At 37.3% G+C, this 20,383-nt stretch overlaps 2 protein-coding genes across 4 annotated transcripts in view; one reads left to right on the top strand and one right to left on the bottom strand.

The window, feature by feature from the left end:
* LOC132977980 (sodium- and chloride-dependent GABA transporter 2-like) overlaps nt 1–1,599 on the top strand; it is a 28,396-nt gene extending 26,797 nt beyond the window's left edge. For all 3 annotated transcript variants that reach the window (XM_061042938.1, XM_061042939.1, XM_061042940.1), the window contains exon 15: nt 64–1,599. In XM_061042938.1, the coding sequence (XP_060898921.1) occupies nt 64–174 (111 nt within the window). In that variant the 3' untranslated portion in view covers nt 175–1,599. The remainder of the gene's footprint in view (nt 1–63) is intronic.
* A 492-nt stretch (nt 1,600–2,091) lies between these two features.
* fkbp5 (FKBP prolyl isomerase 5) lies at nt 2,092–16,741 on the bottom strand. The gene is made up of 11 exons (XM_061042941.1): nt 16,431–16,741; nt 11,907–12,039; nt 11,570–11,714; nt 10,200–10,342; nt 8,970–9,084; nt 8,723–8,879; nt 6,943–7,033; nt 6,623–6,706; nt 6,354–6,539; nt 6,007–6,246; nt 2,092–4,774 (listed from the first exon to the last, which is right to left on the bottom strand). Exons 2-11 carry the CDS (start codon nt 12,009–12,011, stop codon nt 4,670–4,672), a joined length of 1,371 nt encoding a protein of 456 aa, XP_060898924.1. The 5' UTR covers nt 12,012–12,039; nt 16,431–16,741; the 3' UTR covers nt 2,092–4,669.
* Nucleotides 16,742–20,383: the final 3,642 nt, after the last annotated feature.

Below are 20,383 nucleotides of genomic sequence, written 5' to 3'. Positions count from 1 at the left end.
AGTCAACCTTTCTTTGAACCAGTTTATTTGTATTTTTGTTAAAGTTATATTTTTCTTTGTCAGAGGGTCTCCACCTTGTGTACTCCAGCAAAAGATCTTCCATCGAACAAATCGGAGAAGAAAGCTCTTGAACTGATCGACTTGACCTCATATCCTGATAGCATCATGTCCTAGTGACCACAGGCAAACTGGAGGAGATTCATATTCTTTATCACTTGGCGAAAAATGAAAGCTTGCCCTCAGACTCAAACTCATTTTAAAGCAGCACTTCCCAACCTATTATGGTGTTTGACCGCTTTAAACAAAGCAATACATTTTGACTGTCACAGGTTACACCAAAGAATACGTTATAAAGCTTGAAATGCCTGACGGCTACCCAAAAAAAGTGAGAATAAAAGAAAACAAGAATCTTCTTTATGTTAATGATAAACTTCTGATCCTGCAGGATTAATTTGTACGGAAGCCCTAAGTGGACACACACCAATAGAGTTTATTTACCTCCATTTTCCCATGATAACAAGTATTGTGGTTGTTTTCGCGAGATCTCGACTTACTTATCTCGTTATCTGGGGATGAGAATGTTGGTTTTCATGTGATAGTGGTTTATTTTCAGCCATTTTCTAAAGTTCTTAAGAAATTAACTTGTTATCATGGGGAAACCAGCGTTGTTATCCCGAGATATTTGTGTTTGAATTATAGCAACAGATATACGCTCGCCAAATAAGCCATACAGATCGACCACTTGAGTCAGTTTTAGGTCACTGTCAATGACATATTTGTGTCAGACTAAGTTCTATGAAAATGAAGTAGCCAAATGACTTGAAAGTTGAATCCTCTGATATGGGTCCTTTTCAAACCCTGCTGCACCTTAGCCAACTTAGCCACAAGGCCATTCCCAGCACCACAGTGTTTCTGTTATTTTATAAACGGGCATGTACTGTACCTGCCTCACAGGAAGGAAACAAAAAGACACTAACTGGTGTGTGTGTCAACTGTTAATGCCAGCTTTCAGATTGTGGTGATGGAAGCAATGAATGATAATGAGGCACCAACTTGTTGGCCAAAACAATTTATGTTTTTTTCAACAATAATATAGAATAAACATTTGTATAAATGTTTATACATTTTTAAACATTTTTTTAGTCTCAATTTTTGTAGCTGAAAATCATGTAGCCAATTTGCTGATTAATGTTTTCATCATTTTGTACATTTTTTGTATGATATATAACTGTAGGTCCAACAGCTCATACATGATGCATGATATTTTATAGGTTTAAGAATCCATCTGTGACTTTTTTTTAAAGAGGATCTATTTTCAGAAGAAGAAATTGTATACATTCATGTTAAACTTTTTACATTTTCTATGATCCATTGTTATTATGTAAATACCTTTTGGATGAGAAATTGACGATGTCAAGAATGTAAGAGTGACTGAATGACTCTTACAATTGTTTCAGAATATGTAGTTACATTATTAATGAATGAATTGATCCATTAATTAAACCATTAACTTTCAATGTCATTTTACCATGTGCCATTCTTTAATTATCCATCAAATTTGTTAACATGATTGAATAAAGTTGACGATCATTAATGATTCATCTCCTTGTTTTATTCTTATTTTTGGTCAATTTGAATAATAGGAGAATGTTAGTAGTTGACATTTAACCCTAACCCTTAAATTAAGATGGTTTTATGGTCATTTTTGAACACTTTTATGAGAACAAACCATGAAAACCATTGAATGGGAGCATTTACTTTGAGTGTAAATCTGTTGCTAACATTCATGATCTGAAAAGCTAAAAAAACCATTTTTGTGTCAACATGCTTTCAGATATAGATAAAGCAAAGCATAATTAGCTTCAGAGATTAAATACTTTTCTCTTTATTCTATGGAACTATTAACAACTGAGTTAAAAACCTTAATACTGATTTCAAGGTGGGTTAAATGAAACATTGTCTTGGTTTTTCGATTGAATTATTTAAGGACAAAATCTCTTTGCAAGGGTGAAAAGTTAACCTTATGGATGTTGTACTTGTAAATTAATGACCTATAACTAACAACAAGACTTCTCTTTTTCAGATGCAACCTCTTGGATAATATTTAATGCTTTTAAAGTGCAAAAACTTAAAAAAATATATATAAAGAAGACATAAACAAAGGTACCTCATGTAGTTAGTTTTGTTTGAAAATATTTCTTTTGCACAAATGCCAGTTTAAAATATTGATCACAATTTGCTTTACAGGGCAAAAGTCTTACAACAAATGTAAACAATTTAAATGACACAGCACTTCTGATTAAAACCAATTTCTCTGTGGTTGTCTTGCAATTTAACCAGCCGCATTTTATCAGTCATTTTAATGTCAAAATTGTTCCACTTATACCTCTTAATTGCAAATTTGAAGTTTTTCAATAATGAATGCCTGACACTTTTTCTGTACTTGTCATGAGGGGATAAATATTCAGTATATTTTAAATACAATTTTATAACTGCTAGAAAAAAAAGTACTTCATGCTCATTTCCACTGTACAAAAAGAGCCAGCAGTACTTGAAAACATTTAGCAACAAGCTGTTGAAAAACCTTGCTAACATATAACCAAATACAGTATGTCAACACACACACACACACACACACACACACACACACACACACACACACACACACACACACACACACACACACACACACACACACACACACATACACATACACTCATACATTCATGCACATACACATTGTTTTTTTTCTTCTTTTTTTTTACATGAAATATTTAAGACAGCTAAGGTTTTCATTCTGAACCAACCAATGTTTTTAAAACATCTACAGATTATTGTCAGGATTTCATCCGGACAGTTCATAACAAAAGAACAGTGTTGGTTTGCACGGTCATCACAGTGCAGCATTGTTGACTAGCCACTAACTTTCACACATTTCAAAATGATAACAAGAAGATGCAGGGAAATTGAGAGAGAGTTTTGAGGCAAGAAGATCTACACAGATGTCAAATGAAATAGTTCATCACATGACCAGAGCTGAAAGTTTGGTGTCATTTGTCCAGTCTCATGTCCAATCTGCGGTTCTGTAGATTTTAAAGCTTAATTTGAGTTTACATCCTTGTCCCGCTCGTACTCACAAAGTCAAACCTATTGTTGCACATCTGCTCCGCCAGACACAAAAGTGGGAACAGGGTGATTTTATGATCATAACTGGCTTTTTCTTTTTTTTTTAAGGAAGTTTTAATTATAGTTTTATGGCAGTCAGGAGAAAAGATCCTGCATTTGTATAACAGTTGAACTAAGGTCTTGTGTTTGCTGATGACTGTGCCGATATGATGCTCATGCAATTAGGTGATAAACATACAGTGAGTACAAGATAAGAAGAAAGTCATGAGTCACTAAATTCTACTGAAGCTGAGGCGCTGATACATTTAAATATATCTTATTTATGCTTCTGCAGCTGCCACTTGATTCAACTGTTATCAGCCCATAAACGTCATGTAATCAGGCTTCTTATAATATCTGCTTGTACTGTGATGTTTCAAATGAATAAGACACAACATTTGAACCAATTTTTCAGGACTCATGATGCATATATCTGTGGATAAATCATTAACTGCATGGAAGTGGCCTTATTCATGTAAACAACCTCAAAACGAGGGATTACATTTGAATTATATTCCTTCTTTCACCACAGTTTAGGCTCTGTCATATATATATATATATATATATATATATATATATATTTTTTTTTTCCAAATGTACCAGTTCATCTTTGTAGGTGTTAGTTAAATGTAACAATTTATTCTCTGATTAAATCAGTGATAACTAGCAGGAACTGATACAGTGACCGTAATTGTGAATTTTCCAGGTTGGACCTAGTGTGTTATCTTCGCTTTTGTTCTTTCAGATTCCTCTATTTGCCTTTGTCTATAAGAAACTTGAGCTTGCTTTGGCATATGGGTGATTTATGACAATATTGAAATATAACATTTGGAGAAGTTTTCATTCATTGTGAGTCCTGAGATCGTATTACTTGAACCTCTTCTGTATTTTCAGTGTTTCCCAGTGAATGAAAGCAGGCTGTCTAACATTATGAATGGTTTCTTTTATGATCCAAAGCTAGTTTAAAGACTTGTTACAAAGTACATATTGCACATGAAAAAATTTGCAAAGTTTCAAGTCTGAATCCCAAACACCTCATGACACATGCATGCAGCTGCCCAAGAAAATGCTTAATATAAAATACAAGTCAGAGCACAGTTTTGGAGTTAGAAACACACTGTGGAGGCACATCTCAGCTCTACACAGCAGCCTGTTGACAGATAAAATGGAATTTCTCTGTGTTTTTGAAGAAATAAATTAAAACATTTTCAAAACACAAAGCTGGGGCTTGAAGTGTTGGACGATCTCAACTCATTGAGTCTGCAGTGATAAATCCACTGGAGGTTTAGTCCTGGCAGTTGTAGAGTGGGTGAGACAGGAGAAATGCTGTTCGGTTTGCAAATGTCCCCGCTTAACCTCTGCTTTAAATGCAGGAATGGTAACGTTGGATTTGGAGAAAGAGGTTTGGATTCAGGCCTTGAACAACGTTGTCCCTGACTTCTCTTTCAGGGCTTAGAAAGCAAGTGGCAAGACAGGCTTCTTTTTTCTCCCTCCCTTCAAAGCGTCAATACGAAGGACAGTCTTGACTCCTCCGTCGTCGTTTAGTGCCCACTTCACCGTTCATGCTGCTCCTCAAGCTCTCGTCCCGCCTCCTCCTCGTCTTCCCAGTCTGCGGAGCAGAGATGAAGAACAAATGACTAAGGCAGTCTAAAATAAACCATTATTGACAAGATGAATGCACGGGAAGGACAGACTCAACAATGTGCAGTTCGTGAGAAAGAGCTGAGGATAAAACTATTCAATCAGTTATGATCTGTTAAAACTAAATGATTGAAAAACATTTCATTAAAGAAATGGTGTGTTGTTTCTATTACTCTGTGGTGATTTTCCTTTTTTCAACAGTGCACAAGTGGAAAAAATCAACAATTCCATATGTGAACACTAGAGGTCAACACCACACTGAAGAAAGCACAATAACAAACGGGAGTTAAAGGATAATTTATTATCTAAATGTAACTGCAACATTCCTGTTAATAACACGTCAGCCTTATTAATGTCATAAAATTTAATGAAAATATCAAGCCATGAAAATTACAACATTTTACAGGATTTTTCAAGGCCATGAAAGAGACAGAGCTCCACTGATTCTGCAATATCTCACTATGGTACCAAAAATGGCTGACCATAAGTTGATTACTGTAAGTGATTTTAAACATTTTATGTTTACAAAAACATCTATTATCGTGAACTTTAAGATAACATCTCCATCTTCTGAAGTCTGGTGCCTAAACTCCTAGTTCTTTTCATTTTCCTCTGTAAGAATAAATGACTTTTGTTATATATCAGAGGAAGGTTTCATTTTTATTTTCTTTTGAAATCTAATATTTAAATCATCTTTTATTTTGTTAAAGAAATGCAAATACTCCAGCTTTGCAAGCGTGTCTATCTCTGGAAATAAAATGATGGGAGCATGGTATCAGTAAAAAAAAAAAAAATTATTCTTCAAGTTGTTCATATTTTGTCTAGCTCATTAAAGTTATTGCATTAACGTAATAAATGAACGAAAATAAAAGAGGAGAGGAGAGGAGAGGAAAAGAGAGGAGAAGAGAGGAGAGGAGAAGAGAAGAGAATAGAAGAGAGGAGAAGAGAGGAGAGGAGAAGAGAGGAGAGGAGAAGAAAAGAGAATAGAAGAGAGGAGAAGAGAGGAGAAGAGAGGAGAGGAGAGGAGAGGAGAAGAGAAGAGAAGAGAAGAGAGGAGAGGAGAGGAGAGGAGAGGAGAGGAGAGGAGAAGAGAAGAGAAGAGAAGAGAAGAGAAGAGAAGAGAATAGAAGAGAGGAGAAGAGAAGAAGAGAAGTCAGGCTGACTGTTTGTCGTTTGGCCAAGAACAGTAAGTTAACAGACCTTGGCATCAGATTCTGCAAATTTCTGGAACATGTTTGCGTAGGTTTTCTTGTCCTGCTCATGATGTTCCTTAATCTTGCTTTGGCAGATGGAAATCTGAGCGCGAGCTGCCCGGTTTGAGGGGTTGACTTGGAGCACTTGCTGAAAGTCTGCCATGGCCAGGCTGAACTCGTTACGAAGGAGACGGGCTTCCCCACGACGATACAAAGCCTTCTCGTTGTTTTCATCCAGCTCTATTACCTAAACACAAACAAAGTCATACGTTCAGAGGTATTCCAGGACATCCAGCAGCTACACAGAACACCATGTGGGGAGATAAAATGCTGTCCTTAAATGTGCAGTCTCACCTTGTTGCAGTTCTCCACCACCTGTGAGAACTCTTTCATCCGCAGGAAACACAGTGCTAAATTGAGGTGAGACGTCAGGAGAAAGTCCTGTATCCTCTTCTGCTGCTCTATCCCAGTACCACACTCCATTTCTAGCCAGGAAATGATGCGCTGGTACTGGATGACTGCCTGCTGATACCGCCCGGACTAATAAAAGAGGAAAACACCCTTAAATTACCATGTCAAAAAAAGTAAAATCATTAAAATAAAGAAGTGCAGTGGGAGTGTACCTTAAAATAATGATTCCCTTTATGCTTCACTCCAAGAGCCAGACTCAGCTTTTCGTTCAAGTCCATTTCCCAGGATTCTTTCGCCTTGTGAAAAGACAAGCGACGTCAGAGAACGTGAGTAAACACTGATTGTTGTGTTTGAGGTAGTCAGCTGCATTTCTCAGCATCATTATGTAGGACATCTTGAACTTTACTCAGAGTGCACTTGAATGTGTTTGTCTTACATGGGAAAGTGAAGCAAAACCACACATTAACCACATCTAGATGAACGCCTTGTACAATCTCATTTCAACAGTGAAAAAGAATCAGGCGGAGCTTACCCTTTTAAAGTCTTTGAGGGTAACTTCGTACACAATTTCTTTGTCTGGTCCAATTTTGTACTCCGGTTTACCTTCGCTTCCAAAGCCGTACCTACGAGGAAAAGACACCAAACACTTCAGAGAATGTTTTGAATATTTTAAAGAAATAGCAAGAAATAAATAAATCCCTGTCAACCCTTCATATTAACATGATTTTATCCCCCTCATCATAGAGAATGCCTGCCAATGGGGACAATTATATGAACAAATCTCAGATTTTACACATAAATATTCCAGATCATTCTGCACAAGGAAAACTCTTTAGAATGAAGGTTGTTGAGGACATTTTGAAATGAAGCAGATGTCACAATAATACAGCTGGTTTCAATGCATCTCCTTTTCTTTACTTCTTAAAATGAATCTGTACTTTAATGATTTTGAAATAAAACAGCCTGTTTGTGCAGATGAATAAGTATTTTTTTTACAAGGAAAGATTCTACAATTCTACAATGGAAAAAACATATATCCATTAAAAACCAAAAGAAATGAGATGATGTAGCAGAGTTTTTTTTAGTACAGAGCTGAAGTGATACTTGAAAAGAATAATATTAAATAAATGTTAGAGAAAAATTGAAAAAGGTTCAGATTCATTTGGTTTTTAGTTCGAGAAGAATTGATGTATTTGTTCATCCCTCTTTATTATTTGTTCGTGGCTTTACACTCTAATTGCAGCTGATTTGTCTCATCAGTTGTCTCTTTATTGGCATCTTCGTTTGATTTGTACAGTAAGTGTGATGTGGATTGTGAGTACTTTGCTTTGGCCTGAGGAGCTGGTGGGGAGGGTTGGTGTGGGCTGAGTTACAGGAAAGATATCATGTGGTTTGGATAGTACATTGTGTTCTCTTTATTTTTATAATCGCTCTTTTTCTCTCTATTTATTTACTTTAAAATAGTCTGAGTAATCAGGGGAAGAGTAAAATGTGGTTTATACTTTTGTCTTCTTTTTGCTATTTCTTCTTTTTTCAATTTAGTTCAGGTTTAAGAACAACAGAGAAATCTGGATTATTATTATTAAAGAAGATGTAAATGTAATTTACATTAAACTTGTGTTTTCCTTGTTTTTTAGACGTCTGACTTCTCCGGTGTTGCAGACAAACCTCACTTTTACATTTCTGTGTGTTTAAAGAGATTGATGGATGTGATGCTTCTAAAACAAAACCTGACGGTGAAGACATTAAAAGTACTGCACATAGCAAGCTGTCAGCTGTATTAAGATGGCTGTTCTCTGTCCTTACAGATTAGAAACACTCACCACACCACCTCTGACCCCTTACAGGTACTATATGTGCAAAATATACACAACAGTAATATTAGATGAAACAGCAGACACGTATGAAGCAATTATCTATACATTATATGATCATTCAATTTTATCTTCTTTTTTTAGTTTTGATCTAAAAAAAATCAAAGATCAATATTTCAGCAATGTTGCTTAAATATTAGATTTATTCAAATATTTAACTTTTGTGACTTTAGTATCAGTCTTCAATAAACTTTTAAATAAATCATTATATGACAGAAGTCTCACTCTACCTCCCATAAACTAAGAGTTCCTGGGGACATAATTGACTTAATTGCTTAAAAAAAGAAGAGAAAAGAAAGGATCACAGGGGGGACGCAGCATGAACATTTAGCCCACAAAAAACCACAAAGTACATCCAAAGTGGTAACTGACTGTTCCAGCAGAGGAAGAGCAGAGGAAGTATCACAGACAACATTTCAAGAGTTTTCTGTGACTTACTTTGGTTGTAAATAAAGTAGGCAGCACTCTCCTTTCTGCATCTTGTCCATGGCTCGATCCACGCCGAGAGGGACACCTTTGTCTTCAGCCTCACCCACTATGAAGCTGACGTCCCTGCAGTCAAACAACCGACCGCCACAGCTTCCCTCCAGGTGCACTGCAACACAAATAACCATACACATAATCATCTTATGGCACCTTTAAATTAATGTTTTAAATTATTTATTTTTTTAAAAAGGTTCTTTACCGTCAACACTTGCTCCATCATTTGGATTAGTGTACCCGTCTCCTTTGACTTTTATTCTTCTCAGAATGCCGCTGTCATCTGTAAGCGTCTCTCCTTCAAACTTGAGCAGCTCCATCTGTTTGGTAGTAAACATTTAATCATTGCGAGACCCAAACGGGGATATAAAGCATCATACAAAATTACAGCTCTGCCGAACTTGGAGTGTGGTGCTTCAGTAGGTGTGGGAGGAGAGAAGCAGAACATAACGAAAAACAAGTAGGAGTCATAGAAAAACAAGTAGAAAAAGAGGAATAACGACTAGAGAAGAAACAGTAACGCTAGACTCACTGTATAATTAAACTTCATACCTTTAGGACAAGACACATAACATGGATCAATCGCCTAAGTCGAATAAGCTACTTTTATCCTCTGTACATGGGGCGTGCATGCTAACCACTAGGATACCGGCGCCCCAGTTGATATGGTTTTCATTAAATAAATGTTCTAAGTTCTGCGCCATGACTTTGGGAATAGGTCTTTAAGGTTTACAAGTTAAAAAAAAACCTTTCCACCTCATATTTAAGTTCCCCAATTAAGCATTTTAAACAGTATATAACATTTGATCTACTTTATTCAACAGTTTGGTCAAAGAGATCTTAGCTGTATAGTTGTTGATTAACACAATAATAACCATGAATGCTTACAGCTTACATATAGTTTGTTGTTAACCTTTTATGACATGTTTATATACTGCTTAGAAATGTTAAGAAGATAAAGTCATATACTGCTGTTTAAAGAAGTTAAAAACTGGATATTATAAGTTTTAAGATAAAACATGAAACATCTGACTATAGGACACTTGGTAACACCTGTCTCAGATATGTTGGGTAGTAATACAAATGGAGCATCGAATAAAGAGAAAAAGTACTCTGTGTGTGTCCAAGCGATGAACATGGTAAAGCAGGGCAGTTGGTTCAATCTATTGGGATTTCTCCCTGAATAGAATCATAATTATCATTGATTATAGTGTACAGAGAAACCCTGAATTGTATCCCTGCTGTGCTCAAAAGAGGCCGTTAAGAGAGGGGGACTGAATATTCTGGCTGCTCGGCTGAGAGGGATTAAAATAGACAAACCAGTTAATTTTAAAACCAGAGAGCTTCGTCTGCAGAGACTGACACTTGCTCTTAAATTATCAGGGTCCCATGGTGTGAAGCAGCACATACGGCAGCATCGTCGTTGCATACCTACCTCAAACACTACCGGAGAGTTGGAAGGAATCTTGTCAGGGTTGCCGGCGATGCCGTAAGCGTATTCAGGTTTACATAGGAACGTGCACACCTCTCCTCTGTGCATAGACAACACACCAACATCCCAGGCCTTCAGAACTTGTCCTGTGAGGATGTGAGGCAAACAAGAAAAGCTGTCATTAGAGGTGTAGTCAATAAAACTGACTTTATTTCATAATTAGACATAATGATGATAATTTAAAGTAATACTTTTTGGGAATTTTTGGAATGACACAGATAAGAACACAAACAAATCTGTCTTTTAAATATGAAGCTGTGTAGGGAGATTGTTATCTTAGCACAAAGTGACACAGCTAGCCGGGCTCTGTTGAAAGGAATTAAAAGTCTTCTAACAGCAGATAATTAATGGACATGTAACATTTAATTTGTGTACTTTGTAGAAAAACTATGTGCAATAACCTCACGCTGAGCTTTTATAGGGGGGAGAGTTTGTTTTCCGGGCTACTTCTCAGTTCCAGGAAGTTATTGCTCCCAGGCAAGAAATAGTCAAGGACATTAGCACATAATCCCCCTGTAAAACCCAAAGTTGTTGTTTTTACACTTTAATTTTGGTACAGATTACACAAGATAGAACATTATTATTTGGCAGCTTTGGAGGTGCTGGTGGGTGGATTCTGCCCTGACCAGCCATTTTACCCCTCCCCTTATTTTTCAGCTAACTGGCTATTGCTTCATATTTAATGGACATGAGCAAGGCCTCAATCATCTAACTCTTAAACTCTATAAACAGAGTTTGATTAACCTATGAAGTCAGAATAGGTAGGCAAGGGACAAGGTATTTGGTGTCGGAAATATTCAGAGTTATGTTTGTAGTCCAAGCAATGTAACGTTCAGTGGCCTTTAGCTATACTTAGGACAACCATGTGGACAGCAAAAGAGGCAAAACCCATAGGCTGTTATGCAATCCCCCAAACCTATGAACTATTATCTAATGATGATTGAGCTTTACATTAACCGATTAAAATAGACATATCAGGTCAGCAAATAATCCAGGTCTAAACACTGTCTCTCAACTCAAACTCCAGTCTCCTTTATTTAGTTGCCGGTTAGACAGTAGATGATGAGTAGCGGAGGAGTCCGGAGGTATCAGCCTCTAATTTTGTTTTTGCATCTTTCTACACAGGAAGACCTTAAGAACTGGTAGTTGCTCCCACAGGTAATGTTGTCGTATCTTGTTCAGACCATAATTGATAGGTTCCGAGATTTCTCACTCGTTTCAAGTCAGCAACTTTGAGCATTCTTTCACAGATTTGAAGTATTTCTTCAAGAAACCGGTAAAACAAGCAATGTTTGGCAGATATGTATAACTACCTTTGCCCACATTGAAGCAAAAAGGTTCTTTGCGGTCTCGACTGCAGTCAAACTTCTTCCCATTCAGAAGTTTCCCGGAGTAGTGAACAGTTACTCTGTCCCCGATCATCGGCCGGTCTCCATCCAGCCCCTGACGCTTCACAACCTGAACAAACAAGGACACGTTTCTGATTAGACTGAGAAACCTCTTCAGAAAGTCAATAAAGACAGGATAGAAGCTGAGAGATCCACAAAGAACACAGATAATGAACATGTCTCATGCTGGAACAACGAGTCCTACATGTGCCTGAACGCCTACAGTCCAAAAAAAAAAAAGTATTTAAAGCAATGACGATACCTTGATAACGCCTTGGTCTTTGTTTGTTGTTACATCGATGCCCTTTGAAGCAAACATGGCTGTGGCCGCCTGGCCGTCCATAGGTAGATCCTGATCAGTGGTCATTTCTGCATGTGGGCATCACACAGCAGCACTAAAAAATAAATAAAAAAACACACAAGCCTACATGTTAGCAAACGGAGCACCATAAATAACATGTTTTCACAGTAACATGTACAAAGAAAAGTGGTGCATGACATACACTAAATTCCAGTTTGTAGAGCTCAACAGCAAAATGACCTCCTTCAGCAGAAATTCTTTATACAAGACAATCGTAATCCAACCAGTAAACATGATCCTCAATACTCAAATGTATGATAGAGGCAGCAGCCTTCCTCTTACTTCACTCGTTTTATTTGCAGCAGCCCTCCTCTTACTTCACTCGTTTAATTTGTAACACACACTGCACTCACCAAAGTACAGTATGTTCCAGACTATTACTTTATCCCTTTTTGTGCTCCTTGTCTACCTATAAAAAAAAAACCATCTACATATATTTTTTTTAAATAGGCAGCACAGCTGAACCTTAACCAAGTATTTTCTCTGTTAATTGTGTAATGCGTATCTGAACATTAGTCTTCTTCCACGTATGCACGGGGAAAGTGTGGGCTCGACCGAGCTCACACAGTGTACTGATGATGATGCTGCGTCATTACAGTCATGTAATCTCTCTCTGTGTTTGTGATAAGGCAAGGTAAGAACATTGAAATTGATGCTATTATGACACAGGGATACAGTGTAACCATGATAACCAACCAGAATATGAGGCTACATACTGTCTTGTTTGTGGTAGTGTTAATAAAGCTCAAATTCTTCTTCTTTTACGTCTTTTAGGTCGTATTCTGTATTTAAAACGGTCTGCTAGCCATCATTTCTACTTAGCTCCTGATCCCTTCTTTAGGTTTTTTCTATTGAAAGCTCCAACTCTCAATCCCAAACACAGCACAAATTATTCCTACTTTTAAATCAACCATATCAAAGTATTAAGTAACGAAAAGCCTCTTTAAATATTTAGTCTTTTGCACTTTTCTTTCCTCGGTTTTATTTTTTTAAACTAGCTTTCTCTTTGACATAATTTCATTTTACTGTGATAAGGAGGTCTCTTTTTTTTCTTTCTTTAAAACAATGCCGTAAGAACGCATTCTGAACCACTGATGCACCTGTTTACACTGAAGCAGCAGACCGCACACTAGATGCAAGCTTTTTGGCTTTTATCAGTTTCAGTTTTAGGTACAGGTACATTGACAGACCTATGTCCAGCTTCGACACACACACACACACACACACACACACACACACACACACACACACACACACACACACACACACACACACACACACACACACACACACACACACACACACACACACACACACACACACACAGACAGATAGGTAGGTAGGTACAGCTAATGCTAACACTGTCTCACACCTCTGCAATTGTCAGAACAGCATCTGTAGCTTTGCCAAGTAGTAAAACTGTAATGACCTGTTGGTGTTCCAGCAGCTAAATGTTGCCTCTCTCATCACTGCAGCGTTTCCACGCGCTGTAACCACCTCAATACAAATAGCTGCAGGCTGGTTCAGGGCCGCTCTGGCGCTATAATCTTGACATTGTTTGAAGACAATGAAAATGCTAATAAGCTATGTTAAGCATGTTGGCAAACACACTATTTGGCGATTATTATCACATGAAACTGCTGAGTTGTTAACACTTGCTTGAATAGCAGCAGCTCACAGCTGTTCTGTGTTGTGGTGTTACTAATGTGAGGACTTTTTTTTTTTTGCCAGGGTTGTGAAGTTACTGTTGCAAATAGAAATGTAACATCCACATTGGAGAGAATACAAGTTAGGCTGACCAGCAAGAAGTTTCAGCTGGTCACAATTCACAACACTGTCGAATGCTCCTTCATGTTGAATAATAAGTGTTAATAAAGGTAGAGAGATATTTCATTTTAAAATATTTGGTGAAGGCAAAGAGAAGGAGTATAAGTTACTATTTTCAGTGTTGGCTGACGATTTGTATTCCCAAAAGGTGGACTTTTATATAAGGCTACGCTTGTGTTGTCTATGGTGAAAAGAACTACGTGAATATAGATAAGAGATAATCTCACTGATGGTGGAGTCATAGCTCTTAGTTATCAAACATTACTGTAACTCTCAGCCGTCCTTTAAGTTCAAAGCACTTGATGTTATGCAACATTAAGTAAGGTTTGCTGCAGAGAGATTATCTACATTTTGATAGCGGAATCCCTTTTCAAACACATATTTAAATGATTTCAATCCACATGACTAGTTGTATTTGTTTTATGAGCATAAAAGTATGAGATCTATGTCAAGCTAATTTGACACATTACATTTCCGCAGAGATTGTCCGAGGATACAAAACGTGCCCGACGGCATTATGAGAGTATAGAACGGCTGCTCTCTTTCCCTGCGCACATTTTCCAGATTTTTCCACCACTTGTCCTCTCTTCACTATTAAGGACATCCCACATTGCCGTTGATGATCAAATGTCTGGACATCCTGCCGTGGTGACTGAGTTCCTAGAGAGCCCTTTAGTATGAAAATGAAGTAACAGAGCTTTGCCCAATGAGGAAGAAGCACAATGTGCTGGATATTGATGGAGATTTGAACTCGTTTTCTTAGACTCAGAAAGACCAGTCACCATGATCTGTGTGCTTTGACCCAAAAGGTAAATCCCATAAAGATCCTTCTCACTGCTGTCTGCACAATTCATTTTGCTCCTGCAATTTTGCATCACTCCCAGGGATCAAGTGTTCGTTTCCTGAACTCTCCCAACATGAGCACGGGACAAAATGTCCATCTCCTCTGCAACACCTTGTCTGTTGTCTTTTCAATTTCATAGTTTTAATTTTAGATGTAACTTCTTATGTGTGTGTGTGTGTGTGTGTGTGTGTGTGTGTGTGTGTGTGTGTGTGTGTGTGTGTGTGTGTGTCTGGACACAATGTTCCTTCTATTCACAGTTCCCCGCTGGCCGAGCTTGCTGGTGTTCACCACTCTGAGACCCCCTCACGTACAACACAGCTTCAATTTTTGAAGGTAAGGAAGAGGATATCAATCATTCAGTTATGCTTATTGACAAAGATATTCACATGAACACACACATTTCAAATATAAATAAAACAAGTGACGTGGATTCATTGCAATCACCAATGAACTCACATAGACCTAATGAAAAGTTATTCATTTAATTTGAGGTGAAACGATTTTCTTATGAAACTTTTTTTTTTTTTTATCTCTCTGAAACACTGAACAGTGAAAGCAAGTGTAAACATTTCAGACACAGATAAAACGGCATGTAGGCGCCATGTACCAAACTGAGATACCCTACGGAGGAATGCAGGAACAGATCACAATGAGGCAAGGACCACATCCACAGCAGACGCACACGGTGTATCTGTACATTCTGTCTCACATCCGTGCTCTGCTGCTGGTTCATATATGCACATGTGAGCACACTTTGTGTATGACAGAGACTGAAACCTGAAACCACAGAGCTCTCTAATATAGGACTGGCTTTCTTTTCTTTCTCTTTCTCTCTTATTTCAGACAAACACACTACAGAAAGTATTAATAAAGCATGAAGGCTTTAAGGTCAGCTCTTTTTTGGAGACGTTGCTATGATGGATTATAAGCCTCGGCTCCTTGAATGAGAAGTTGCTCTGTCTTTATGAGGTAATCACTGACCATCCTTTTGTTGTGAAACAATTTCAAGTTGGTGGATCAGAGCAAGACATCATTTATATTTTTTTTTTAGTTCCTTAATAGGCTATCTGACTTTTTCTCAAACAGTGTCCACACAAGCAGGCCGTCTCTGCTTTAATTGCACAACCTCATCCAAATCTAAATACATGCATGATAACACCTGTATTTTTAAAGTTATTTAGAGTCTATCATTATACCCTGTAATATGCAGCTTGGTTCCAAATGAATATGAATCAGCTTAGAATCAACACAGTTAATGTTACTTATTCTCACAACCTGTAATTCACTGAGATATACACCTGAGCTTAAAGGGATTCTGCATGTAAACCCTTGTCTCCATCCATCTCCAGAAGCAACAGCCAAGTGTCACATTAACACACACACCCTCACCTATAAACACACAAACAGTCCTAATTTACCAGAATACACTTGGATACCGCTGAGTTTAACCTCAAATGCCCCGACGGAGTGGCAAATCTAACATCCATCCTAGAACATCTTATTAGGTCTATCGGACCATCTTGTTTTTCTGTGACAGTTTTTTGTTTTTTTTTGTATCCCAGTCCTTAAGGATATTTAGAAGCTTCAACACAAAAGTCCATCCTTACGATGTATAACAAGTGTCCTTTTAACTCAGTCAAACGTGAACAGAGAGCATCAGAAAGCCGGGAGACATAGTGTTCATTAACTGCTTAATTAAGTCTACTTGCAGTATAAGAGATTTGACAAATATCCTAAATAAAAAATCACAATACCTTGAGATCCTGTTTTAAGGTTTTTCCAAAAAAAACGGCCAGTGACCGGTTGGAAATCCTGTCGGTAGACTTTAAATCGCGTCGTATTCCTCCTAATTCAAGCCACCCCTCTCATCTCGTATCATCCAGGGTACTAAATGTTCTGCACATGTGCTTACTATGTAGCGCTGTTTTTGCCCTTTTTTTTCTCACCCCCCCTTTATCCCTTATCCCCTCTGCTGACGATAAACGTGCCGGTGCAGTAGCCACATGGATCTCAGACTTGGAAATGACACTGGTGAGAGAGAGGCAGAAAAAGAGAGAGAGAGCGAGAGTGAAAAGACAGAGAGAGAGAGAGAGAGAGAGAGAGAGAGAGAATAGAGTAGAGTAGAGTAGAGTTGTGGGAGGGTGTTTAGTGTAAAATTAAGGGGCAGGTCTTGGAAAGCAGCCACAAAGTAACACAATGTTCCGGCTGTACTGTAGCTGTACTGCTGCCGCTGCTGACGAGAACACTGTGTTCCAATAGACACCCTGACCTGTAACCCGTTCCGTGCCGAGCCAGGCCGGGAACAGGCTGTACCGCAGCAGGCTGTTCTCTCCGCTCAGCTGACAACACGTATCATCAACACTGCTGTGTGTACTAGCCCAGTCATAGCCTGTCTGCCTGCGAAGTGTAAGCACCGTAATAAAAGCACACTCTTCCCCGATAAGACGCGCGCTGAGACGGATTACTGTCGCTGCGAGGGACGGTCAAAAAAATCCGTTTTGGATTGCCCGGACATTTTAATGCTGTACTTTTTTTTGTAGCTAATACTTTTATAGCCTACTTCTTTAACTTATTAGAAAGACTGACTTTCCACAAGTGAGCACGACTGTTAACTTCTCTGCTTTATTTGTTTTCTTCTCATTTTTGTGTGACTTTGAGGTTCATTTTAACTAAAAACGATGTTTACATTAATGCAGGGTTTTAGGCTTATTAATTGCAGATTTTATTAGCCTATATGGCCTAATGCAAATGTAGAAATAGGCTACTAAAAGTAGCCATAGGCTATATAGGCTGTATAAATATACATTTATAATTTTTTATAAAAATATAGGCATTTTGTTTTAATAGGCTATAGCCTATAGGCTATATAATATATATTTATTATATTATATTATATATTTCTTATCTTTTTTATGTGACTTATAGACTTTAGACTAATATTTAGTCACTTATCCTATCAAATTGTACATTTAAATGAAATATACTGATCTTCTGCAAAGAAATAGGCTAAGTAAGTTAGCAAGAAGGATAAATAAACCCATGTAAAAACTGTCACTTGAGTAAGTAAGTGAAGGTGACACAAAAGGAATTTGAATCTGGTTTCAATTTGCTGTTAATGTAAACACACTGTTCCAAGAACAATTTCCAGGAAGACAGAAATAGACATACAGCTTAACAGGGACAAGAAAGCTAAACAAAGACTGGCAAAAATAAACATAGAACTATGAAGAACAGACTGGTGGAAACATAAAAATCGCAAAGAGTGCTGGTATTAGAAGGCTATTGTATATGTAGCCTATGTAATAAATTATTCTCGGCCTATATGGGGTTGCTAACAATAGGCTTACATGCATATAGGCCTACAGTAACTCTAAAAATCTGTCTTATCAGTTATGATGTTAAATGTTAGAAAACATTAACTAAACTGTGCATTATTAATAATGTATTTGTACATTTCAAAGCATGTTTTTGTGATAGAACATCAAGGGCTATACAGTGTCATATAGTAAGTAGTCTTTTACAGGTTGGTCACCTCCTCCTAAACTAAAGCCAAGTTGGTTTTCTTTCTGGCCTGAAATTTGGTAGGCTACAGGCGTGTATTGTGTATTGTATGACGCTTATTATTTAAGATAATCTACAATAAATGGTGGCACAGCACAAGTAATTAAAACTTGCTTTCAAAAGTTAGCTCAATATTGTTCAGTGTAACTGCCCCAAGACATGACATTATTGTATTGTTTAGGATATTAAACACATTTTAATTTTCACAGCAAACAATTTGCTCTTAGTTTAGACATCAACATTAGCCCAGCTCTCTTCAACGATTAGCTAACACTAACACATGCTAGCTAGCTCTTACCTGATGAATAGGGAAGCAAGGGTTTTAAAAAACTTCATTTAAACTACAAAGTAGATAAACATTTGATTTCTAGAAGGACATTTTATAATAGCACAGCTTATTACCTTCTTAGGGGTTTTAGGAACACCTCATTGTTCTGACCTGTGTCACAGCTGTAATGCTGCTTTGAGATTTAATGAGAGTACCTTCTTCTCACTTGCACATATTTCAGAAAAGTCATTATGATCAGATAAGTTTAGTAACTTAATTACCATGTTCGTGAATTAACAAATTACGTTTTTTTGCAAGTAAACACTTCTACCTATGGAAATACATATCCAAGACTCTCCATCTCTGCAGGGGTAATACACGTAGCCTAAAACATATGGCTAATATTGTAAAAAAAAGAAGAAAAAATGAAGTCATGTTTAGACACTAAAACGAGGCCAATTGGTTTGGTATTAAAAAGAACGGCATCCAAAGTTAGCTAGCTACCTTCCTTATTCTAATTGCAACATGGCATATTGGTAACCATCCATCAGCTCAAACTGCCAACTCCCAGGACATTTTTATTCTTTCCTGTATCACCTGACACCTCTACTCATTGTGTTACGTTAGAGCCACTATAGTGGCCACTGCTGACTTATTTACAATTATTGGCCATAATTATCTGAAGCACAATTAACCTATAGCCTACTGTTGTAGGCTTTAGGTTAATTGTGCTGTTGTAGGCTATAGGTCAATAGGTCAGACTCATTACTATCTCCTCAGGCTTTATGAACAGCATGTGACTCTGTGAACAGATATGAAATGAGTACATGTGTTCCTTTCCACACAGTATGTTCCAGATTGTAGTATATAACTGTCTAGGAACCTTGTAACTTTTCCCATTTCCTCAACATTTTCAGATAACATCAAGACAAAATTTCCCAGAGGTAATCTTGAGTTTGTTCAACATGAACCTCCAGGGCAGTGCACACATGGAGGTTAAAGGTCACAGAAAGTCTAACCAAACAAGAACCAATGAAGAAACATTCCAGGAATAATTCCTGTGTGCCATGAAGCTATCAATTATTTATTATTATTATTTAATGATAATTTATACGTGTTAGCCCGGTTCAAGTTGTGTAATCTTTCTTTTACAACTTTGGTTGTAGTTTAAATGCATCATCTTTTATGAGCTCTTGTTTTGAAAGTCAAATCTTCTGCACTGAAAATAGAGCATGCTATTCTGCACAAGAGGAAAAATAATGTTGTCTTTCTACTCTTCCCACATCATCCATAACTGTTTCTGTGGGTTTTTAATCTGACCAGTAAAACTGCTCACTGTAAAAGTCTTCAACAATGAGCTACAGTAATAAACCATCTCATGTTATGTTTATGTGACCCATAAAACAAGCTTTAGGCTGCATGAAATATAACTTCACATTTAAAGTAATGTAAAGCGTAGTGAGTATGATATGGTCAGTAAGTCAAATGTCAGTACAGTTTGGTAGTTTCAATGTTTGAATGTTTAAGCCATTATATTATATGGGCTATTGTTACAGTTATAATGGCAATACAATATGAAGCATGCAACATTTTAAACCAAACTGTATGGAAAATACCTAAGAACCACTAGGTCAAAATCCCTTGAGCATTTATTTTTGATTACTTGCTAACTAACATATTCTCTCATGTTAGTAGAAGTGTAAATTTTCTTTTAGCCTGGATTATTCCGTGGTTTTCTAAACTCCTGCTTTATTATCTTGGAGTAGTGAGTATAAATAGGTTAACAAGTCACTACAATATGAATAGAAAAACATCCTTCACAGTACAAAATAATGTCATCATCACAGCATTAAATATATGAAATATTGCTGAGAAAAA

This window comes from Labrus mixtus, chromosome 7 (genome assembly GCF_963584025.1).
Source record: "Labrus mixtus chromosome 7, fLabMix1.1, whole genome shotgun sequence".
Classification (NCBI taxonomy): Eukaryota; Metazoa; Chordata; class Actinopteri; order Labriformes; family Labridae; genus Labrus; species Labrus mixtus.
The sequence above is the reverse complement of the archived record's forward strand: the minus strand, read 5'-3'. Positions and strand labels throughout refer to the sequence as shown.

Excerpts from the sequence above, each read along its gene's own strand:
- fkbp5 (XM_061042941.1), bottom strand. The coding sequence starts at position 12,011 with ATGACCACTGATCAGGATCTACCTATGGACGGCCAGGCGGCCACAGCC. Across the intron at positions 11,715-11,906 it reads AAGACCAAGGCGTTATCAAG|GTTGTGAAGCGTCAGGGGCT; the intron begins GTATCGTCATTG and ends TTGTTTGTTCAG. Across the intron at positions 10,343-11,569 it reads TTGCTTCAATGTGGGCAAAG|GACAAGTTCTGAAGGCCTGG; the intron begins GTAGTTATACAT and ends ACATCCTCACAG.